The sequence below is a fragment of the Apteryx rowi genome, unplaced genomic scaffold, assembly GCF_003343035.1.
Source record: "Apteryx rowi isolate R43461 unplaced genomic scaffold, aptRow1 scaffold_70, whole genome shotgun sequence".
Lineage (NCBI taxonomy): Eukaryota > Metazoa > Chordata > Aves > Apterygiformes > Apterygidae > Apteryx > Apteryx rowi.
The window spans coordinates 2,006,230-2,030,846 of NW_020450983.1; the positions used below are offsets into that span (position 1 = coordinate 2,006,230).

The 24,617-nt window shown below is 38.1% G+C and overlaps 1 protein-coding gene across 2 annotated transcripts in view; it reads right to left on the reverse strand.

Annotated features, from left to right (window-relative positions):
* Positions 1–24,617, reverse strand: part of SLC9A9 (solute carrier family 9 member A9) — a 221,239-nt gene that overhangs the window by 79,813 nt on the left and 116,809 nt on the right. For both annotated transcript variants that reach the window (XM_026086985.1, XM_026086984.1), the window contains exons 11-12: positions 23,600–23,711; positions 17,910–18,063 (exon numbers count right to left, since the gene is read on the reverse strand). In XM_026086985.1, coding sequence (XP_025942770.1) covers positions 17,910–18,063; positions 23,600–23,711 — 266 coding nt within the window. The remainder of the gene's footprint in view (positions 1–17,909; positions 18,064–23,599; positions 23,712–24,617) is intronic.

Below are 24,617 nucleotides of genomic sequence, written 5' to 3' on the forward strand. Positions count from 1 at the left end.
ACATTATACTTCTGCCTACGAGCCAAGCAAATACACGAGTGCTGTCGTGACAGTGCAGCAGCTGAGGATCGATCTGCCCCATCTGCCCACCGCCATCCAGCTTCCCAGGAGCGCTGCGTAATCCTCTGGGGCCAGCGCATCCAGGCGCATGGGACAGGTCTGTCCCTGCCTGCATAAACGTGGGAGGCTTGGACATTGGCTCCACTTTTATACCTTGCCAACGAGAACAAGAAAACTTGCCAGCTGAAAGGAAAGTCTAAAGTTTAAAACTTCCCATAACCTGCACCCTAATGAATCCAGTAAATACCGTAAGACAGTACTTCTTAAATCTAAAGGATCTGCTGAATGTTTGAGCTGTAACATTGGGATACAGAGAGAGTATATACAAAAGCTGACTCTTAAACCGTAAAAGCAGTTTTAAATTTTTCAAAGCTCCATAAAATAAAACTTTCCTCTTGTCCAGAGAGAAAACTTATTGACAAAATTATCAATAAACTAGGCTTTCTAAAAAAGGGTTTTGTGTAGCTGTTTGTTCGGTTGTGTGCTGGCAGTCTGTTCAGCTTGGTAGGAATCTAGAGCGCTGTACAAAATTAGCTTGCAGTCTAACAGCAAAACTAGGAAGGCAGGATGCACTGGGAAACTCAAAGAAAAGTTTAATTAGTTCTACATTTTAAATGTATCACTTCTTTTTGGAAACATCCATGTTCTTTCTTATATGTAACATTGCTTAGGTCCAATACAATGTTTGTTTTTGCAGTATTGTATTGAAGATAAGTTATAAAGGATGTAGGCTGCAGCTTGTCTTTTGGAATCAAGTTGTGTCAATGGATGGTTTTATTATTGTCACTGTGAAAATGTTTAAATAGTATTTTTGAAGAGGTAAAAGAAGGGAATAATGCAGCTTTTTTGGTCAGTAARCTGATACGTGACTATTGAAGCAGTTCTGGCAACTCATTTTATGGGCTCAGAAGTTTTTGTAATACTTTCAGGAACGGTGAAATGTTAAACCGTGCCCAAGCATCAGTTTCAAAAGGAAGCACTGAGGACTCTAAATGTTACTCATTTTAAATGGGAGCTAATCGCCCAAAGCCTGAGGTTCTCAGATTAATGAGAGACAGTCAGGTTGACGGGAGATAACAGAGGCCCACTGATTTCAGAAGGAAAAAACATTATCCTTGGTCTTTTTTGAAAACTTGATCTTAAGCTAATTCAAATGTGTGTATATGAAAGTGTCACTAGGTCTGAAAGCATGTGGGCGTCATTATTCTGTAGGCTGCTGGCTGCACTGACGTAGAGGAAAGGGGACCTGCTTTCTTATCTTTGCTACCCAGAACATGACTGTATTTTAGTTTATGACTCCTTTACATCAAACAGAAACACTTATTCAGCCAGGAGCTGGAAGCTCCCAAGCGAACACATTAACCACTAGTCTGTGGAGTAATTTTATCTCGTTTTCTGGTTCAATTACTTAAAATTATTTTCCGCCCTCTCTGCTTTCCTCATCTCGGGGATTCATAGGCACACACATGCAGAACTGGCTACCACACAGCAAGGTGAGGGCTAGGAGGCCTCCAGAGAGGTGGAAGAAATACGTGTGAATCCCCAGAGGCAGAGCAACCGAACCGTCGAGTCCATGCCGCTAGCTGAGGGGCTGCAGTAGGCAAGAGGGGGGAGAGCATGTCCTCTTTTGCTGTGTCTGAAATGAAGACAGAGGCTGCCACTGCATTTGTGGGAATCCCGCTGAGCACAGACGAGAAATCTCCTGCAGAGACTGAGCAAGACTCTGAGGAGGTTCAGGTACCTGAACCCAAGCTGCGGGTCCTCACCAAGCTTAATGCACATAAGTAAGCAGATATCCGAGGCAACTGGAAGTTCCAAGGTCACAGTGTACAACACCTTGTCTGCTTGTAAGATTAATTCAGCAAAGTGTGGGTTTTTAGGGTTGCAATTTCAGCTATTTTACATAAACACCACCCAGGTCTTTTTTAATACAACTTTTATGCAGTAAGGAAGGCCATTAGACTTGCAAGTGGAAACACAGCCAAAGTGCAAGGCATTGGTATCAGTGAATTTGAAATATTAAAGAAAATACAACAGCTGAAAGTCAGCTGTATTTATTTATTTGTTCAATTTAACATTTTGTTAAATTTGATGAATTTAACTTTAATTTGGAAATTCTTGTTAAAAGTCAATATATGGCTTGCGATTACGTGTTGCTTCTTTGCATTCTTGCTTCAGGTACCTTTAGTAGTAGTATTGCTGTATAAGAAAGAGTCACAAGTGGGTAAGAAGAGGGAAACCAATTCTCTGTAAGGAATCTTTAAATATAGAACTTTTCTCAGTTCATCGCATTTAAACATGTTTTCAAGTACCACAAGCTCTTCCAGCTAACTGTAGTTGACTGGAGTAACAGATAGCCTTCCCACAAAGATTCCTCTGCCTGCTATTTCCATGGCCTATTTGAAAGAGTARGTATTCAGCTTAAGTAAATTATGGCTATCAATAAAGAAGAAAAAAGAAAGATTGAACAAATATTTATAAAAAACCCCTAACAAACAGAATGTCCCAAGCAGTGATGTGAACTGACTTTGGGTATTTCTTCTTAGTTTGTATTTTTATTTACATAGAAAACATCTTGGATTTATAAAAAAATGAATAATTTTATGTATGATTTCAAGATTCCATTATATAACARATTATGTTATTTGTCATTATGTGACAAAATGGTACTAACTCTTCGAAGATGCAGCTGATATTATATTTTTAAGTGCATTGAAATCAATTACTTCCTTGCTGAGATAAGAAGTAATTTTCTCATTTAAATCTCACAGATGTACTGACTAGCAAATCACCATTGGGCTGTTTCTGCACTGATAATTCACTATAAAAAACCCTGTATTATAGTGTAATTAGCTGTTTAGTAAATGCTAAAAGCCCACATTGCTRCACAGAGCCTTGGTTATTAAATATCTTCTTTAATTAACCTTTCACATTCAACTAATTCTGGAGCAAGTGAGTGCCAGAGCTTTTCTTCCACCTACATTTTAAAAAAAGAACAGCAAGTTTGGAATTTTAGAAGGAAAGTTTCATAAGGGCTGAGGTTTGCGCCCGTCCTCACCTGTTTAGGTAACACATAAGGCAGCTTCGTGGAGAGGCTGCGAAGTTCTGACCTGAAGCAGCCGGGCTCAGGGGAGAGAAAGGGGCGGCGTGTCCACCGCGCGGCTGCAGCCACCAAGGCGCGCTGCGAACCCCGCTGCACCCAGTTACACCACGTGGGCTTTTACGCGTTTCCATTGGCAACAAATTTTGTATCATAATTTTCTTCCCATTTAGCATCTTTTTCCTTGTTGGAAAACAAAACATATATTTTCTTTCTGCATTTCATGTATAGTTTGAAAAGAGAATTACGTGTTCTTGTAGTGAGTGATAAGATTGGGTAGAAGAAAGGAAACCACAAGAAAGCTTAAAAAAATTGAAAAAGTTAAACTGAGAAATATTGTTTTCTCAGACCAAAATGATATTTTAAGGCAAAATGAAATGAAAAAATTCATACAATTGAAATGAAATGTTCATTTCATGTTTACTTGCTGAAAATATCAATATTCTTTGTCCAAAAAAATGGGTGAAGAATGAACATACATATTTTGGAAACCAAACAAATTAAAAAATCTGAAGAATATATTAATCTTGTGCCCCTCAATTTTTGGGGCCAATTGACAATATTATACAATTAGTTCTTTAAATGTGAAAGTTCTATAGGCTCCCATAGCAACTGTTTTGCAAAAACCAGCAGCATCTGATCAATTATAGAGAGAATTAAGAGGTATCTTGATGAATATCTACAAAGCTGGGGTAGAAGATTCATCTCAGTAAACTTTGGTCATTATTTTTTCCTAGAGCCAGGATTTCATACTACATATTTATCCCAAACTTTTAGGGGCTCAAATTCTTTTGCACCACCTTCCATTTTACGCTCAAACAGATCAGTATTTTGTCGCATGCTTCAAGTCAGCTGGGTTTGTGCTTGCACCAGTTTCGTTGTGGTGGACTAGTTATGCAAAGATAAAGGTTCAAATCATTTGGAATAGCTTGGTGTAAAGTACTGAGCCATCAGTTTGTTCTAAAGTTGCAGAAAATTAAACAGTTCCTAGCAGTATTTCCAGATAGGTCTGATTCCCTTTTTGTAGTTTGGACAACTTCATTGTCTTGGCTGCTGCATAACAGCTACCTTTTGTATGATAGGGTGATAGGTTTTGATGGAAGAAAAGCGTTAGTGGAAGAAATGGAAGTTTTTTTGTGTGTGTACTCAGATGTTTCAATGCAACAGTAGTTTAAAAAATAATAAAATCTTTTAATGGAGGCAAATCCTAAACTGGTTAAGGGAACAGATGGGTTCTATTTGAAGCTTACTTACAGTTTTCTGGAAATACCTGTAAGTGATTTCAGGCTTTTGGGATGTGGAAAATTCATCCTATCATATATTCCCAGTAAATGGAAAGCCATGAATCTTTCTCGCTGCTGTGTAATTCTCCCTCTCTTCTGTACCAAATATGCTAGCAGTACAAGTGTCACTTTCCTTCCTTCCTTCCTTTTCTGTTCTCAGTAGTCATGTGGAGCTAGAAATACAAGATATGTGAGGTGGGATTTAACTGTCTATCTGCTATGTTAGGAGACTGTGCCCAAAATTAGACCCCTGTGGCCAATAAGGACCAAGAGAGTGGCAGCAGGAGTCAGGTAGATGTCATGCACCTAAACTCGCAATTGCAGCCCCAAACCTCCCTGTTCAGTGGCTGCCCAGGACTGCCTTTCACAGGCAGCTGGAAAGCCCACATCTGTATTTTGGTCTTGGTATTTTGTTATCAGCGACTGTTACAGCACAAATGTTTATAAACCTTGTTTAGTATCATTCAAGCAAAATGCTATGGTAAATAACTCTGATGGAACAAATACACACCTTATCTTAGCAGAAAAGTACCTTGCAATAAATGATAGACATTTTAGCAGATCACTGAGATTCATTACCCGGATGATTTCTCATTTTCAGATAAAAATGAAAGGAAATTATCCAATTTCTCTTTTTATAATAACATCCCATATATTTAATGTCCAATTTCATACTGCTTCTTGATTTATAGCATTTACCAGGCTAATCATGCTCTAGGTACTATTATGAAAGCAGCTATTTTATTAACCCTATCAGTGGGGGTGYGCCCTGGGAAGAGTTTTGTTAGCTTGCAGATATATATCATGTATGATGCTGAACATCTTAGGGTTTGAAGCAGAATGCACGTCCCTAATATGCCGTGAGTTAGGAACACCAGATCGTGTACTGCTCTCTTCCCATAACCCTTCCCTAATTCTTGTTATGCCACCCACTATGCTCTAAACCCAGAACTGGTGGCAAAGGCCAGGCAAAGGCAAAGTGATCTTTAGCTAGGCTCTAAACCAGCCTCTTAGTTAGTCTGTGTTGCCACAGCAGATCAAAGGGGATGAAGTGATATACCAAAATCTGATCTTACACTCCCTGTGGCCCATGTCACAAGTAATCAATATATCATCGTGAAAATTACTCAAGTGCCTAATCACAGTTTGTGGCAGATCATAAACCTGATGTTCCCTTAAATTAAGGAGCTTGCCATTTAGAAAGAATACAAGTTACAAGCTGAAGAGAAGACAGTGGGGCTGAAGAAACACAAAGGGATATGGTTGAAGTAATAGCATCTCCTTTTGTGACTACAGGCATGTTAGTAAGCAAGCTATGTGAATATTCTCCCTAATAATGTAGCCTAGAATAAGTCAATCCCTATATATTAGTTTAGAAAGTTTATTTTGGTTTCTTAGTTATTTTTATGTCAATATGCTCTATTGACAAAATGTGCATACAATTTATTATTATTAATTAAAGTAAATTTGAGCTGTTTAGAATAAACAGATGACAATAAAAGAAATATTTCTTCCTGATAACACTACAGCTCCAAGCTTAAATTTGTCCTTGAAAAAACTACAGTTGTGGTTAATTAGGTAGTAAAAAACCTAAGGTTGTTCACCAAAAGTTCATCCTGAGGGGTAAACATACTGAGAAACAAAATATAAAGAATACATAATGGATGGAAATTACTTTGAGGACAGCTATCAGATCAGGGTATGGATTAAGAGTATGTTGTATACCTCTTTTGCTTCCTAGTAGGTTGTGACTGTGCAGATTAAGACTTCAGCTACCTAATGGGAGTATATAGAGAAGGAGAAAGACTCTTCTCAGAGGGGCACCATGATAGGAAGAGAGGCAAAAAATGCAAAGTGCAAGATGGGAAATTCTGACTACATAGTAGGAAAACCTTTTCCTGTGAGGATGGTCAAACACTGGAAGAGGCTGTTCAGAGAGTTTGTGGAGTCTCCATCCTTGGAAATATTCAAAACTTGGAACTGACATTGTCCTGAACAACCTGACCTAGTTTTCCTGCTTTGAGCAGAGAGCTGGAATAGATGACCTGCAGAGGTCCCTTCCAACCTAACTTGTTCTATGACCTGCAAGAGAACTGGAGTCTTGGCCTATTCACACACAAACTTCCTATGCAGTTCTGCATAACTCAAGGAAACGGCGACCTAAGAATGGTACATGCCTGAGCGTAGTGAAGCTTAATTAAAAAATGTCCCAGAGTAATTTACTCTCACTCACTCATTTCCCAGGCTATATTTGTGAAGTACCACTCATCATAACAGAGAATTTGGACCTAGCATTTGTGAAACCGTTGGAAAGATAGTAATGCTAGGCTGCGTTTACAGTCACTTGGCCTCAATGCTGGGGTATAGCTTACTGTCCCAAAGGCAGCTTTGGAAGAACATGTCCCTTGGAGGCACAGCTCCTATCTTTTCCCAATACCTTTTATTCCACTAGGGCTCTTAATGTTCACTGTTGAGCTTGACCAGAATGGAAATTGGTAATAGCTATTTGTAGTAGCCAGGTGTCTGACAGTTGAAGCTAAAACTCTGCCCCTTCCTCTGTCTTCCTAGATCACTTCTTACCCAGCTACTGGTGGGGAGTGACGGACAGCCAGGCAAGTTTGCCACTGAAGTCATCTCTAGACCTACTTTTCTGCCATGCACAGAATGCTGTGCTGGAGTGAGGGGCTCATCAGCAGAGCTGGGGGCCTTGAAAATAACACGCCTTTGATAACCAGGGAGCAGCGTCTCCTCTGAGCTGTTGTTTCAGATTGTTCATGAACGTTGAACATTACACTTGGATCATTTTCAAGGTATTCTCCATTATCATGAAACTTTTAAATAGCAATGTGGATTTTGATGAAATTATGTGACCTAAGGTTCTGCACATAAATTAGCGATATCCTAATGCTGAGGAGAGCCTAGGGAGCCAGAAACATGGTTTCTCGTGTATCTGCCTGCAATTAGTGATCGTTAGCACAGCAATATTCAAACTGTGATCAGTATAAAAGATGCTAGGCAAAATGCTGTCTTTTAGATGTTAGCAAGTGCATGTAGCTAGCTAAATTAGTACAGTAGCCATTTTAAAATAATTGCAGTGTTAATGGTTAGACATATTACACTTAATTATAGGTGTTTCTGGATTTCAGGATTTAAAAGACTTTTCAGGTGAAGACAGTGTGATCTCTGTTGAAAGTGTGTCTGGGTTAACTCAATGGGCAAAAGTAGCTTGGCTGAACTGAACTCCCAATAGGAATATTTGTTGCAGCATAATTTAAAAAACTTACTGCACTATGGCTAAAGAGGACCTGTCCCTGGAAACAAAGAAAGAGCTTTGCACATTGGAGCTATCTCTGTTACTGAGCAGGAATACCAGTTAGACTGATTATGAGTGTTCTAAAACAAAACAAAAAAAATCCATAATAGAATGAGGTGCACAGAAATATAACAGTACTTAATAACATACTGCCTTTAATTTATCTATGCGTCCCTGTGTTGTGGTCACTCACAAATTACAGCTGAAGATACTTAGGCTATCATTTTTTTTCAATAGTAATTCAATGGATCCTTCACTTTCGCTATATTATTTTCTAGGACTCTAGAGAAAATATGACCCAAAGGAATACAGTTATAGAAGGCAGAATGTGCCAAGGCCAGGAGAAAACATTTAATTAAACCTCCTTTTCTAAACTGACCTTCCTTCCTCTTAACAAATGGTGAAAGGAAAATGTGTTCAAAGGAATATGAGCAAAACAATTAAGAAAGTTCATAATAATTTATAAATATTGTATTATGGATCATCTGAAGAGTTGAACATAAGCTCTTGGCTGTTGAATTYAGAGTATCTCAAGGACTAGCTGTGTTTCAGGAGGGAAAATGGATAAACTTGTTATACTTCTTGTATTCCTATGTGGGGCTGAGAAAGGAAAGATTGAGTATTTACTCAAAGTAAACCTTCTATTTCATTTAGGGAGAAATRAGGAACAGTAAAGAACAAACTCCTTCCTTTTCTTTCTCCTAAATGAACCTAGTTCATAATAAATGACTGTAAGGAGATGTACTGTCATGAGCAGAGCAGAACTTGGCAACAGAGTGCAATATTCTGACTAGACTATTCTTCACCCAGCTGACTGCAGCCTCTTTGCCAGTATCAGCTGTCAGGACACATTCTTCCCAGTGCAGTGGTCGTTATGGGTTTTCCTTTCCACATATTGCCTTCTSTCTTGCTATGCCACTAGCAGGCAGCATTAGATAGTCCATAAGTATTCACAGCACTGTGACTGGAAGAACATAGTCATTGCAGTGCTGCAGGCAGTGGGTGAAATCAAATGGGGGTGGCAGAAGGAGCRATATGGAGCAGAACCTGACAATCCTTGATATATCAGTAATCTGGAATAAGCTTTGCTTTACAGTATAATTTTGCGTCTCCGAGCTGCACAGAAAGGTGGTCCTACTTAAAGGTGGTTCCCATCCTGGTAAGATTACAGAAGGCATTGCTCCGCTTAGCATTGCAAGACCTGGTGTCAAGTTAAAGGTGAACAGTTTATGGTAATGATTTGATCATTGCACTCAGTGTTGAGTAATACCTGAATCCAGCATTGTGCCCATAGCACAGCAGATGCTGCTAATAGAGGCTGATTTGAAAATCATGGAGACCATGATTTGCAAACATGATTTTTAACATTGCCTATGTCTTATTTAGATTGCTTTTAAGCCAGTTTGCTCTTGTCCAGGGAGTTCTAATTAGCACATATTGTTGGGATTAAGCAATGGTAAGATTGGAGTCCACTTACATCACCATCTCTCCCAGAGATCCCATTCATACAGACTGACCCTACAAATATGGTCTTGAAGATAAGATGTAATTTTCTACTAAAACTCTGGTTTGGCTAAGGAGAATAAATAAAGCTATCCAGATGCTATACCATATGTTGACAAATCAGAACTAAACTCCATCAAAAAACAGAATAGGCAGATGTTTAGTAAGAAAGATTTGTATTTCATGATAAAAACAAAAATAAAGTATTCATCCTTTTGTGTAACTGGAGAATTATAGTAACGCAGGCAGCATCATCCACATTGCCTAGAACAATCTGCTATTCCTTTGATCTGAAGTGCATCCTTCCTTGTTCTTAGGTTATGGTAAAGGAAGGTTCCCACTCAGCACCTTCTGTTCAAGAGCTCTGAGATTCAGTCATATCTTCTTCACCACATCATCCCTTGAGATTTCTAACCACAACTATTGCCTTTCTAGATAAGGCAGAATTCTTTCCAAAGCTAACAGTATTGTTTTTTTTTTTAAATCACTTTGAAGGGCCTTTGCTGGGAAGCAAAAAGAACAACTTTGGAAACTTTAAGGTATGGACCAAAACTGATCGAAGCTTCCCACTTGGCAGTGAAAAGCACTACCACTGTGGTATTGTAAACTGCCTTTCTGCAGTATCTCTTTAAAGATAGCTACTTCTAGGCATGGGAATACTACCACAGAGTTTGGGAATAATGAAAAGAATATTTTTGTTATTGAAACAGTAGCACTATAATACTGGTCAATGTCATGCTGAAGCAAAAGTTGTTCCGTCATAAAGTTCTGTCCTTTGGCAGTTTACAACCCGTTTATAAAGGGCTGGGATAAGCACAGAAACTTACTCTGACAAGCAATTCTTCTTGTTGGTAGATGGCCACTGCAATGGTCACAAGCTGTCAAGTCACAGCTCTTCACCCATTCCCACCAACCCCCTGCCCTTGTATCCCGAATGAGATAATCTGAAAAACAAACATATTCCTTCACCTTTGCTTGCTCATTTTTAGAGATCAAAAAGATGATTCTCAGACCCTGGCATTAGAGCAATGGATTATAGAGCTGAAAGTGCTGAAGGTGCCAAAATCATGTTGTCTTGAAGGAATAATTTATCCATGAAGTCTTTTAACTGTAGAGAGATACACAAGCGTTCTCAATGACAGCGGACTCTACTGGCTCATGTTTTTGGGGTGTTGATGTCTGCTGAGCACTCATTTCCTATCCTATTCAGCTGATTTGCGATATGGAAATAGGTGGGAGGTTAGGAGTTACCAGTGTTTTGATCGTCCTACTTTAACACCATAACACTGAATAATATAATTTTATGTTTTAGATGAGACACAGTCAAATAGTTGGCTTTATTTCAAAAGCATTAGCAGCTAAGCCAGATTCTCAGAATGTTTTGGATACAGCTCTAGAATGTTTTTTCTTTTTTCATTTAGAAAAGAGTGCTGTAGCCATACTGCAAGGGAACCCACACAAAAGAATCCAGTCTGTTTATGTTTTATGATGGGACTTCTAAAAGCGGAACAACAAAATCTCAGAATAAAACTGTAATCTTTTGGAAATTTACTTTGCCAAAATAGCTATATATCATATAAGTTGGTGAGAAGTCTTCCAATTAAGTCTTTCTGCAACTCCAGGTCTGATTTCTTATGTTCTGTCAGTGTTATTCAATGCAGATTTACAGTGAAAATACAGAGGGGTAATTCCTATAACAACTTTATGTTTGAGTTGGGGAATGAATGTTTCAGTCTATAAGGAATGAATGGAAGGGCCAAGTGCATCCTTAAGACAGCTTTGGTGGCTTCGTGTTAGTGATAGAGCTATACCTATGCATCGTCTCTAACAGACTTTTCCTTTCCTCCATAGCTTTAGATCGGGGGTAGTGGGGAGGGTTACTGCCTGCTTGACCCTTCCAAAAGGCAGATGCTTTTTTCATGCTGATAACAATATTGTGCAGTTTATCTGCATTCTCCACCCAGCCAGTCAGCATCGTTTCCCTTACAAAACAGAAAAGGGTCACCACAGCAATGACACCCTATTTACTTATCTAATCACTTCAAACAGTTAGGTCTAAGGACTTTTAATTTATAGGATGTGAATCCTTTCCTCCTGTTCTCATTACATTCATTAGACTATTTTTATAGTTAGATTTTTTTTTACACTTGACACATTTCTATATTTTGTGTTCTCAGAGATCACTGACCACAGTAAAGTATGCTATATTTATGCCAGTGTAGTGTGAATGAATGACCAGCTGCTATTCATCATCAGAGACCATCCATGCAAAGAAAGCTTTGGAATTGTATAAGCTCGACATTTTTAGGTTTAGTTTTAGGTTTAGTCAAAGAAAAATAGCTGTCAGTAGTTATAAAGCTAGAGTATGAACAATGGAAAGAATCAGCAGAGCTCTGGGAAACCTCTGAAAGTGAATCTGAAAGTTTGGGCCATTTAGAAGGTAGGAAAGGCAATGGCTGAATATTGAAAAACAGTTTGGGTTCATTAATTTGATTTCCTGTGTTAGCTTTCAGATAGAAAAGTGCAATGAGGAGATGCTCTTGCTGCGAATGTGAGCTTGGACAGCCTTTGTCATCCCCATGAAATGTTGTGGCATGCCAGGCTTCTGGCTTTGGTGCTTAGAGAAAGCTGGAGTTCTGAATCCAAAGCTTAAGGTGAACTAGAGATTTTGTAGGTGAGTAATGGCATGTTGTGGAGTTCAGGGGCAGCCAGAYACATAGACATAGCCAGTCTGTAAAATACCGAAGGCAATGACCAGGTAGACACACTATTAAAAGTTACTATTGAATGCTGCTGAGTATTCCTTCAGATCACGGAATAAAAATCTCCTTATTTACTGAAGAACTGCTGCCAAAAGATGCACAAAATGTCTGGAAATCCCTTGACAAAGATTTTCACAGGAGGTGATGATAAACAAACAAGATCTAATACCTAGCACAACAATACTTTTCTAGGACATGTTTTATTAACAGCTTTGTATTTCTGCTCTGCCTGTTAGGAGAATCCTTTATCCCCAACCACTCACAGCAGATTTACTGTAAAATGTAGCTCACTATTTTTAATCAGAGTATGGGGAATGAAAGGAGACATATATCCAAAAGCATTAGCAGGTAATACTCAACATCTCTGAAGGCACATTTATTGAATACTTCAATTTGACTGTGAACTCCTGCTTAAATGGCTTGCTTTGTTTTGCTGTTGATATATCATGGTATCATTCTCATACGCTAATGCAGGTTTATTCATTATCTACCACAAGCAGTATATTACAGTCCTTTCACATGGGGAGTAGGGGAAATTTTTTAGCAGTTATAACTCTCAAATAAATCAAAGGATAATGTATTATTTAGGAATGTGGTGCAGCCAATTCTGCTCTGGGGAGTCCAGCTGATAACTGTGTAAGTGACTGCGCACGTGCCTGCACGCTCAGAGGTGTTACGTTCCTGTGCCAGATAACTTAGAATATTGAAGTAGGACCTGATTTTCAGAAAGGGAACACTCAGCACTTCCTGAAACTCAGTTTTTAAGGCATCTAAAAAAGGGAGACAGCTAAAGTAAATAGGAAAGTTTTGAAAATGTATGTCCTGTTCTTTTACAACAAAATTTAAAAATATTTAGACTTTGTCAAGAGTTTTAAGACTCATTTGGAAGGTTAGACTGCATGGGTAAATATATTAGTAAATTAACTGGAATGATTAGTATGGATTTCTTTTAAAATTGTGTTTTGGAAATTTGAGATGTGTAAACATAAATTCTGCCATTAACAGGTCAGATTTTCAGGGCATTCAGAATCTTTCTTAGATCCAAGCTATAGTTTAAGTAGGAACATATCTTTCAATGTAATTCATTTGTTAAAGTAAGGTACTTGGGACTATGAACCCTAATAAACTTGGGTGAACTCCTGGTGTCCATTTAAGCTTCTTTTTATAAAAGCTTTCAGCACAACTGGCCTCTGCAACCCTGCGAGGTAGTTAAGTGTTATTGCTGCATGAAGTGGGAAATGAAACAGAGCCCTTTTTTGGTGGCGCATGGTTAGTTTTGACATATATTCATACTATATGATATGGCAACAGTTTGGAAGTGTTGTTTAAGCCATACATATTCTAGGAAGAAGTCGTGTGGGAGTTATGTGAGGGCACATCTTTTCTCTAAAAATGGAGTGACAGATTATATTTACATTAAGCTGAATTTTAATTTAAAAAAGAAAAACATCTAATGTTACTGATGTGAGGAGAGGTGGAAGATTATGGAAATTCCAGATATTATGGAAACAAATATTGACTTTTAACAAGATTATTACTACTATTATTTGAAAATTGTTTTTTTTCCTGGCACTCTGTTGATATATGAGGAGTTTTGGTCACCATTATGAGAATTTTGTAATGTAAATGACAGAGACAGTGCAATAAATCACTGAAACACAGTATAATGTGTAGAGAATAATATATGATAAGAAGGCTGTACAGATCTTGTGAACTGACTTTTCCTTTGACTAAAGCTGCAATGCATTATGGTAGAGTAAATGGTAAATATCTTAGTGTTAATTATTTGTAATTTACGTTATTTTTACCTGTCTTTAATGGATGACAGATTTGTTATTATCATTATCATTATTATTATTATTATTATTATTATTCTAAACCCCAAATATGGGTAAGCTGTCAGTAACGTGTAAACTTAGGAAGTTATCTCTAGGATAAGACTAACGATCAACCTTGAAGAGGTAAGAGCTGCATCTCCTGAACTACTGATAAGAACTGCAGCCTATTTTTCATGGCTAGAGTGGGCAGAAATTAAAAAGTATGTGAATAAGATTCAGTTCATCCAAATAGTCTCAGAAATCAGATATTCCTTTTTATTATCTGCTGAATGTCTCCCATTCCATAAAATAAATTACCTTCTGGATAATCATTTTGTGAGAAAACAGTTAACTGGCTATACAAGCACACTCAATATTGGTCTTTCGTTTGCTGAATCACCACATTGTTGATGTTGCCTGTCTCCTGATTTGGCCCCTCTATGGCAGCTCTTAGGTGACACAGGGAAATCCCATGTCCGATGTGGTCATTGTGAATTTAATGCAACCACTGATACATTTTTCATTTCCTGTAAGTACTTATTTAATTTTGACATGTGAATAACTTTATTTCTAGTTGTTTAAATTAACTGATCCAGCACTATGCTTTGGATTTGGACAACAGTGGTGAATCAGATTCTCTAAAGCACTGGGGAATCACACCAGAAGTGGTATCAAATTGCCCTGGGACGGTGTCCGATGCAAATTCACACTGACTGAACACTTGAGGGCTAGTGTGAAACCAGTCTCTCCTGTACTCATAGACATAGATGCAGCGTTTCACTGGCTTCATCTCTTTGGTCTGTGATCGATGACATCCAACCCATTTCATGGGGGCTCTTCGCAGACAGTCATATCAATTTTGTACACGTGATACAGTCTTYCTTTACTTCGTGAGCTGAATCCTCCCAATACAATCTTTCTCTCCAAACTTTGTAGAAAAGATGGGGGTAGGTGCAGCTCTCAAATACCATTCAGGCAAAGCTGCAAACATACTGGGGATTGCGCCCCAAGCAAGGCAGTGTAATTGGGAGGAACCCCATAGCTCTCTCAACAAACCCATGTCTGCTAGGATCCAGTCAGGTATTAATTGGTATCAATTACCATCACTTTTGAATATAATTACTTGGCAAAATTGCTTACTTAAGACTAAGATGACAAATGCTGGTGGCTAAGGTCAGAATTCCACATAGGGGTGTAATAAATATAAAAGGCAGTTAAAAATATTCACTAGAAAGATAAATCAGGGCATCAAAATATGTTATCTTAGTTTGACCACGCGTCTGCAGTGTATGAAGCTGTGTGTTTTGGTGTCAAGAAATTAAGTGGGAACTTAACACCTTTATACTACAAAAATCTATGTCCCAGTTACTAAAACAAATTTTTTGGCTACTAAATCTGCCTTGTAGATCTGCTGGAGTTCAGAAGGCATACTGAAAGACATAAGCATTTCAGACCAATAATGGCTGTCTACTTTTGGTGTCTCCTTCATTTGTACTCTTGCAGATCTTTCCACCTCTGGATAGTCCTAAGAAGCAGAAGAAATGCCATTGTATCCAGGTAAATTGCTTTTGCTAGTGAAAGCACTTGGCAATGATCACTTAAAACTGAATTTTCTGAAGAGCTAGATGAGGACATGCATCTAATGACCTAAGTGTGTCGGTAGACTAGAAACGTGACTACTACCCCCACCTCCTTTTTCCCATACTCTATTCTCAAAATTATTTCTTCATCTCCTATTTTAGTAATCCAGAGAGATTCAGTCCACAAGATCAAAGGAGAATATTCCTCCTCAGCCACAGTTTTTGTTGCCATACAGAGCAACCCTGTAGCTGACCGCTGGAAAATTGGCAAAGCTCAGAAAGATGGCTTGTACTGGTGGAGCATATCCAAATGGCAAAGCAATTGATTGACATTATGGAAGTGAGAGAGAGATCATGAGAAAAATCAAACTATCAAGGAAATATAAAGCTCCCATGCTGCATATGGATGCCTGCATTTTATGTTTATACAGTAAATCTGTACGCTAGTCCTTTGTCTGCAAGCTTTTATCTATGCTCTTTGTTGAAGCTCCAATTTAGTTATCTTCAGCTAGTGTTTTATAGCAACAGTCTGACATGAAGGCTTGTTAAGCAAACATCACTTTGTAAACAAGCAAAGCACATGCTATATATAGAATAAATGATAAGGATTTGTGAATTACAACCCTATACTGGTGCTGAGGTTTTCTTTGGTGACATTAGAAACCACRGCAGTGAATCCTGAATAGATTATGAAGTAACCAGATCTCAGCAATAGCATTAGACTCTTATTACTAAAAGTGGGGTTTCAACAAAACACATTGGGCAGGGCACTGTATTAAAATTAAGCACTCTCCATCCCAGCTTCCTATTTCCCTCTCTTTTCTCATTTAACCTCCCATGTCATTCATTGTCATTTATGAATACGAAGTGATTATGAAGTAATTTAAAAAATAATGCAGTGAAGGAGCATGTATAAAACAATGAGTAATAATTAATCAATGGCTGAACGATACACCAATGCAGGCAGATTTTCTAGTATATTAACAGGTATATCTGTTATATATATCTAATTATTAATCTTAGCTGTATGGGCTATAAGGTGATCAGTGCTGGAAGTGATTTTTCAAAGAATCTGATAGACCCAGAAACAGTAGACAAATTCTGCAACTGTTTCCAGATAATCTTCTGAGAGGAAGGCTGGGAATAATCTGGACTCATTTAAAATATCTCAGTGGTGGTAATTTTCATATGGTYAAGAAATTTCTGGATAGATGTGTAAATAGTGTGTCCTTTGCTGTCATTGGAAATCTCTGTGTGATGGTTCCTTGAACTTTGGTTTCTCAGTCCCTAACCTCCAAAACTGCAACTGTAGGAAAGGTAGAAGACTACAGTATATGTGCTTTTGGTCTGTGTGCAAACACTAAACAGCTCATTCATTTGAGGAAGGATTGTGTAAAACATAATGACAAGCACTGTGAGCATCCACATAAAACAGAAAATCCCCATGCCTGTCTTAGCATTTGTCAAAGAGTTTCTGGCATTTTACAGGAGCAATGTAAATTAAGAAGTGGTTCATATTAAATTCTTTATATAAAGGAAAGTAAGTGGCTCACATGTCTTTGAGAAAGAGCTTACAATTTTTTTCCAGTCTGCCCTGCRGCAGACAGTAGTTAGTTTTCTCACAGCTCAGAGCTGAATCACTGAATTAGGGTGTTCAGGTCTGTGACACAGCCTCTGCAAAGGAATGCAGTGTTCTTAGCAACTAACTCGGTTTTGATATCATGCAGTCATAATATGTGAACTGAGAGAATAAATAGTGGTATATAAAAATATACTCTGGGCTGAACATTCATATGTGCTGGTATGTCCTATCAGATAAATCAAATAAAAGTAGAAATAACATTTGTAATATTGTATGGACTACACAGAATTAACATTCAGTGAAAGCACATCTTACATTTCTGATTAAAAATCCCATTTGCAATTATGAACAAACAAAATTAAATAAATGGTTTCTTCCTTTCTGCAGTTGATAACACACACACAGACTCGCACTCTTACCCCTAGAGAATGCCAACAGATTCCACTACCATCTTCCACCAAGCTGTGCAAGCATATTTCTTGCATATTTGCTTTCTGTGTTTTTGTATTATGAAGGCGTGAATGTGATATTTTCAGAAATACATTATTTATGACATGTTTGTGTAATATCTTCAGCAGTAAGGAGAACACTTCTAACAGTTATTCATAGTGTTTAAAAAGAATGGTAATGAAACAGGCTCTTAGGAAGCAAGGGTGGATCTGAGCTAGGTCCAAACCCATAACGAGCTTGAGAAGAACCTGTTTCTTGTGGTCCGGAGTTACCTCTATCAGGTGGGATCCAGACCTACTTGACCTTAGGAAGTATTCAAAGCYAAACACTAGCTTTGTGCTTGTAAAACTCTCTATAAAAAAGCATATAAGTAGGCCTTAGAAAGCTGTATGAATTCAGTGATTGAGCATACTGATTTCATTGTATTTTGATAGTTAATGTTTTAAAGAGAGTACTAACCTGATCTGAAGCCATGTGAGCATTGGTGTTGTGCCCCCACCGAACACCCAGACTGTGAAAAATACAACAAGTAGCGCTGTTGTAAACATCATTTGTTTTGGCTGGGATTCTGTGTCTCGAATAGCCAGTGCAAATGCTATTGCACCGCGTAAACCTAAAAAGAAAGACAAGCAAACTTAATGTGAYGGAGGAACAAAATTTACCTCTTTCCAGCCCAAACCCTATTCCAAGGGCAGAGGAAATTTTCAGACCACGATCATCTTTGTCACAGATGCTAAATCATGCTTAATTGATAGCATGGTGTTTAATGCATGTGTAATCAACTTTGCAAAAGCGGACAATGAAACCACCCTGATATAGTCACCTAATAATCACACACTTGTTTTACATCCACTGAATTCTTTGTCTTGAATAATTTCCAATTAAGTAATAATCTGGGCTTTATGCTTATTAAAAAAAGAAATCTATTCCCTATGCGGTTTCACTCACTTCAGTGGGACTATTCATGAGATAAAGTATAAGTGAGGAAGGGTGTTGGGATCAAAATCTGTGCCCAAATAGGCTACCCATTTCTTGCTTGAAGCAACAGAAAATTTCGTCTCTCTAATATCTTTCTGTGTGCTAAGAACGGTCATAAAAATCATGATTTAAAAAGCAGTGAATAGCTTTTAAATAATGCTTTCAAGTCTTTGAAAAGGGGATTCATGATAACTGTAGATTTTTAGCTCTAACGTAGTGTACTAGAATTATTACAATAATTGTAAAATTACACACCTACAGAGACTGAGTAAACAGAAAAAGCTACAAAAGTGGAGAAAAAACTAACAGAGTTAAAAAAAAAAAAAGCCCCATATGTAGTAATAAGCTAACTAAATAGGTCCTCACAGGGTGACACAAAAAAAGAGGGAAAAAAGCCCTCCAGTATTCCTGGATGCATAATATAATATATACTTTTCATTTATACATTTAAATTTTCTGTATTGTTTTCTAAAAAGAATCCCACAAAATAAGTGTAGAAAGCTGCAGAGAGCGAAGTCATTACATGTGTACAATACACACTGAATCCAAAAGGCACTTTGCAAATATCAAGAGATTAAACCTAATAATTAAACCTCTTGTAAGGCACTGATGGTTTATGCAGAAACATTTAATCAACTGCTAAAAGCAGCTATTTTTGGAGTAGAACACTGAGGCTCTTTAAGAGCACGGAGCCAGAATGTGAAATATTTTGTATAGACGATGGGCACTTTATCCGCAGAACAACACAAAGCAATTTGTGCAAGCAAGCAGCAAGCAGACTATAGTTACACCAGCTGAATGGATCAGCGGCAGCACATTTAATATCCCTGCTTTTATGAAAATGACACAGAAGTCAACAAGTAGGCTTTCCCTTGCTTTGCTTTTATTTATCAGACACCTCTAAGGATGCTCATGGTTTACTGTTCTCTCATGGGAAGAACTATCAGCTCATTTTAAACATGTATCTGTAGGAGAGAATAAGCCACTATTGAAGCTGTCTTTTTCCATTGGTTACAGTGGTAATCTAGAGGACTAGCTCAGATAAAATGCTTAAATTCTAGGTGGCTACAATTAGATAGAAAACAATGCTGCTTTTGATAATGGCAGCACAAGTGTCAATGCAATATTAAATTTAGAACATCTCTTTTGGGAAGAGGGAGTGTTAAAAAAGAATTGTTAATTAATATGCTATTAAGAACCTCCACTACTTGAGGGCTGGACCTGGTTATTTGTTCAGTTTTGTGAAATATTGAGTACCTTCATTGTGTCTTTCATTTGTAAAGGCTCATCATGCTCTCTAAGTGCTGTTTCAGCCTCAAATAAAATATGTCTGAAATAAAATGAACAAACAAACAAAACATATACTTCCAACTAAAGCAGTGGGAAGCAAGTGAATATAGCCTATAATGCAAAGACTCAGCAAGAATCAAGGACCACAATTCTAGTATATCAAAGTATCTTCCAGGTAACAATACAAATTAAGGAAGGGAATTTTTAACAACCTCAGAAGATGATATGACACAGAAATAGTCTGCAGATAAGGAAAGGAAGGAAATTTCCTCATGGAAAAATACCAACAAATAGCAATGGAAGGATTGACTCCAATGTACATTGGTGCAGCTCAACTGCAGCTAGGAGAGGCTCAATAGGAGGAAAGTGCTCAAAGGAGCCATTAGCAGAGATTTTCACCCCTCATCTGTCAGAGTTTTGCTACACTGACAGCAGCTCTCTGTCTCTGTTGTGATCCATTGATCCTTTTGGCTCTATCACAGATTTCCTACCAGATTTATCTGCTAGTTGTGCCAGCCATTAGGAATTGCTCTTTAAGAGATATTCTTTCACATGTGGGCACCAAGGAAAGGCACCCAAGGGCAAAGCTTCAGAGGCCCACAGGGTAGGTAAGGTGCGTCCTACTGCCATCATCCCTCATTTGCTCGCGCTGCACAAAACCATGTCACCCTGAACCAATTCTTAGAAGAACCATGGAGGGCAGTAGTGTTCGTGGGCAGTGTGGGGAGAGTCTGCCAGGAAAGGGGACTTTCTCTGTGTAGATCTGGGGCTTTAGTTTCAACAGCAGTYCTCCCCTCTTTTTCTGCCTTGCTTTATTTTCTGTTTAGCTGATTTCTTTTCGTATCTATCTTCCTGGAAAATTTCACTTTGACGCTCCCCACCACCATGTATATACGAGTGTGCATTTGTAAGTGCCTGCACAACAGCTGCCTGTGCACAGGYCGCCTTTTTTGTTTTTCTTCTGCATTTGTGTTCCACCCTTTCAGACTCCACTGCTGCTGCAAGGTCCTATATTAACAGCAACTACCCCTGCAGCATTGTGTCCCACAAGCCTCTCACTGGCTGATTTATATGTTGGAGAGAAGAGGAGAGTGCAAAAAAGGTAAATAGAGACACTGGAAGAAGAGTGGAAGGTGTGATACTTTAAGTCTGAAATAGTGCTTACTCTACTCCTATGGCAGTGATGCTCAAATATCAAACATGTTATTGCCATTAATAAAGCCATCCAGATCTATGTAGTTTCCTTTTCTTTTAATTTTTTTTTTTACCAGTTAAAGGCATCATATCAGGGTCTGAACTGAAATGAGGCATTTTTTTTTCATGCAGCATAGACTCCTAGTGTACAGTGTTAGATTCCTTATAATTTAAAACATATTTCTTTTTCACATGAGCAAAGTCTGCTGGTCTGCTCATTTTAGCTGATGTTAAACTTAATTTGAAAAGCTCAGGCTTAATTATAAAAGGACTAATCTAGTTTTGATTCACAATGGGCCTAGAAACCTAGCAGAACTGGAATTTTATCAGGGATCATGATTAAACACAGTTGTAATAGTGAATCCATCCTCCGTAATGTGTTGTTGGAGGAGTGACATAAACAGATGAAGAATGTAATAAATCAAAATGCTACATAATCAACTTCCAGGCCTAACTCTTCCACGTTTCCTCATACGTATTAATACTCCTTAAGAAGTAGCACTTGATGACTTCAATAGAATTCTTGGCAGAGTAATATATTTTCAAATGCTAATCAACAAAGTACTTGCCTGATCTTAACTGTTTTTTTTTCCAGACTTTGATATTCATGGTGACTATGGTAGTTAAACTTAATCAAGACAATAAATATTGGGTGTATTTGGAAATGACAAAGTTGAAAGCAAAACCAACCCCAAATTCTCTATTTTCTACATCTTAGTGTGTAAGGCTAGGGTGAGTGAAATCCAAATTTTCCCATGACCTCCTATCTTTTAGAACTTGATGCTATAGGAAAATATTGCTGCAAAATGTGTGCTGATCTTCTGTGGACAATAAGCCTGTTCCTCCCAAGCTTGAATTCAGTGTCCTGTTTGCCCATGTCAGAACTGACTTTCTCTTCTGGCAGTCAGTTTCCTCTGTTTATCACTCTACACAGTGTGATCGGTTCATAGTAAATTAGAACATTATTGGTAACTGAGCACAAATCTTAATGCACATTACAAGTACAATTACATGGAAAAATCCACATCTCACATGTGTTGTGAAGTTTGCAGCTGATAGCAGTGTGAGAAGCAGTCAGTCTTTTTTGCCCTAAYTGCACATTACGCCATTTTGTTGTTTGGAAGTGTTGTAAAGACATTCCTCTCCACAAAATACAGCATTTCTTTGAAAACAGTTAAAAGTTACTTTTCTGACTATTTTAACATTTAAATTTTAGGAGCTTTCAGTACTGCCATTTTCAGTTCTCAGATGACAGATTGTATTGGAAACCTAATGTGCAAGTGAGAGTTCTCACCTTCAGCTATTGGCTGCAGGCTACTTCTAGTTCTGTGGAGAATGAAATTTCACTGGAGAACATGAGGACAGAAAAGTTAAAGAATAAGATATATTTTAGATTTTTTTTAATCCATACTTTATCTGATGGAAAATAAATCAAAAACAGGGCCCAGAAGCTAGATAACTAAYGATACGAAGCTTTTTACTCCTAGACTTTTGATCTGAATCCAGTTCATGTGGGTGTCTGGTTGGCCGCCTTCTAGCTGTATTAGAGTGATCTACATATACATTCTACACTGCTAACAATTTGAGAYGAGCAGGTGGCCTGAAAACTAGTTCCTAATGGATGTATGTCATCATCTCTCCCTACAATCTAGCTGGTATTAACTGAATTTTCATTGGCAGCTTTTAGCAGAAGGATTGAATAGATATAGAAGTGAACTACTGTGTTCACGCTCTAGAGACATGGAATTATTAAGGCATAAATGAGGCACCCTGATGAGGAGCATTCCTGATGAGGAAGCTTGAAACATGGCCCATTGTATTCTGCTTGTTATGTGGTTAAATAGATCAGTGTATATCCAGGCTGTCAATCAAGAACCTTTATCCATCAAAATTGGAATTGATTTTTCATATAAAAAGCAAGAAAAAGAAAGGAAGTGCTGACTTCCTTATTTTAGGAAATGATTTTATAAATGGCATTGTGGGATCTATATTTCTGTCTTTCAGTGAATAAATGTTCTCAGTTTATAGGCAAAAGAGTTTTTTCTAACTAGGATCAGTAAGTCAAGTGGAAATATTTCTAGCTTGTGCATGTCCAAAAATATAGTTTCTAGATGAGATTTAACAGTTCAGTGGATGAGTAGAACACAGCTCCCTCTCCTGGAATTTTTTTGTTCCTACAGTGCTAACCATAGTTAAAAATCAGTAAAACCTTGATTTAGAAAGTAAAGCAATCACATATCAGGCTGGAATATATGCAAAATAGGTTTGTGGAATAAAAGTCTGCTAGCCTTATGTTTCGAGGTATAACTGTTCTTGAAATTAAAAAGAACTGCCAAAGACCATGCCTGATCTGTGAGCATCAGTACTAACACCTTCAAAGTTGGATATTTGTTTCCTTGTATGTAAGCATACTGCATAGTATACTACAAGTGCCTCTAAAACAACCCAATATAAAAACAGAATATTCCCAAATTGGCAGGGAAGTGTAGAGACAGATGAGGGACAACGGGTTCAAAGTGTAGCTTCCTGGRCAATAGGTTTCCAAACAGATGATTAAAATAGGTCCATAGCACAGTGAAGCTGAGAACGTGCCCATTTGCTTGAGTGGCTTTGAAGAGACTATGTGGAGTTTTAATTCTATGGCAGGTGTTAAACATAGACATGAAAAATAGCAGAATAGCACTTACCTGAAAACATCATCATGTGCTGAAAGTTCCTGGGAATCTTTTGTTTTCGACCCAAGTTCAAAAGAAAAGAAAGTGGATATATGTTGCATGCTCTTGCTATGAAAACTGCCACCTAGAATGTAAGATGTTGAGGAAAATGGTGGAGGAACTACTGACAAAAATGGAGCTAACTCACTATTTCTCCAAAGTTAGCTTAAAAGTGTAATTAAAATACATATGAGATTATCTCACTTCATATTTTACATATCACATGAACTCCTTCTGGTTCCAATTTCATTATAAAACTGCAGTGGCAGAGATTGTCTCCCCAGACATCCTGGTTTTAAATTCATCATTATATATTCCACTTCAATCACTCTACTTCTACTCATCACATCTGTATCACATGTGATTTCATCTTCAGTTTTTCAGTAAAATGCCCGTCATCARTTGCAGAGATTGTATTATCTCCTTCAGCAGCAATTTGCAAAGAATAAATGTGCTTTTGGACATGATTACTTTCTTATTTCCTGACAATTCATATTGTCTATATTCTGCACTCTTTGCTTTTTTTTTTCTTTCTTTTCTTTGGAGATTTTTAGAAAGGACCTCTTTATTACTCCTCTGTGGAGCTATCACAAAAGTTGCCTTAATTAGAAACATGAGGCTATTTCAGATTAAAAAAAGGACAATCATAACTCCTTATAGACACTTTTAGTGAGTTCCCTCCTCCCCTTGTCTCGTGACTCTTCGGGCTCAGTTATGGCTCTAAGGGCCTGGACATGCTGCGGATTGTAGCACAGAGGAAGCCCTTGAGTGGCAACGTCTGGATGCATCATACCTGCAGGGCCAGGAGCTGGCGTAAAGCTCCTGTGGACTTGGGATAACCCACACATTAGCTGTGGTGGCTTCGCCTGTGGGTTATGTGCCCTGTGCTCTCCGGTCTGCTGCAAGCTACTGCAGCCTGTTGGCTCACAGTGAGAGGAAACAACAGGTCCAGGACCCCGCAGTGCTCTGCAACACACTCTCCCACCTGGGG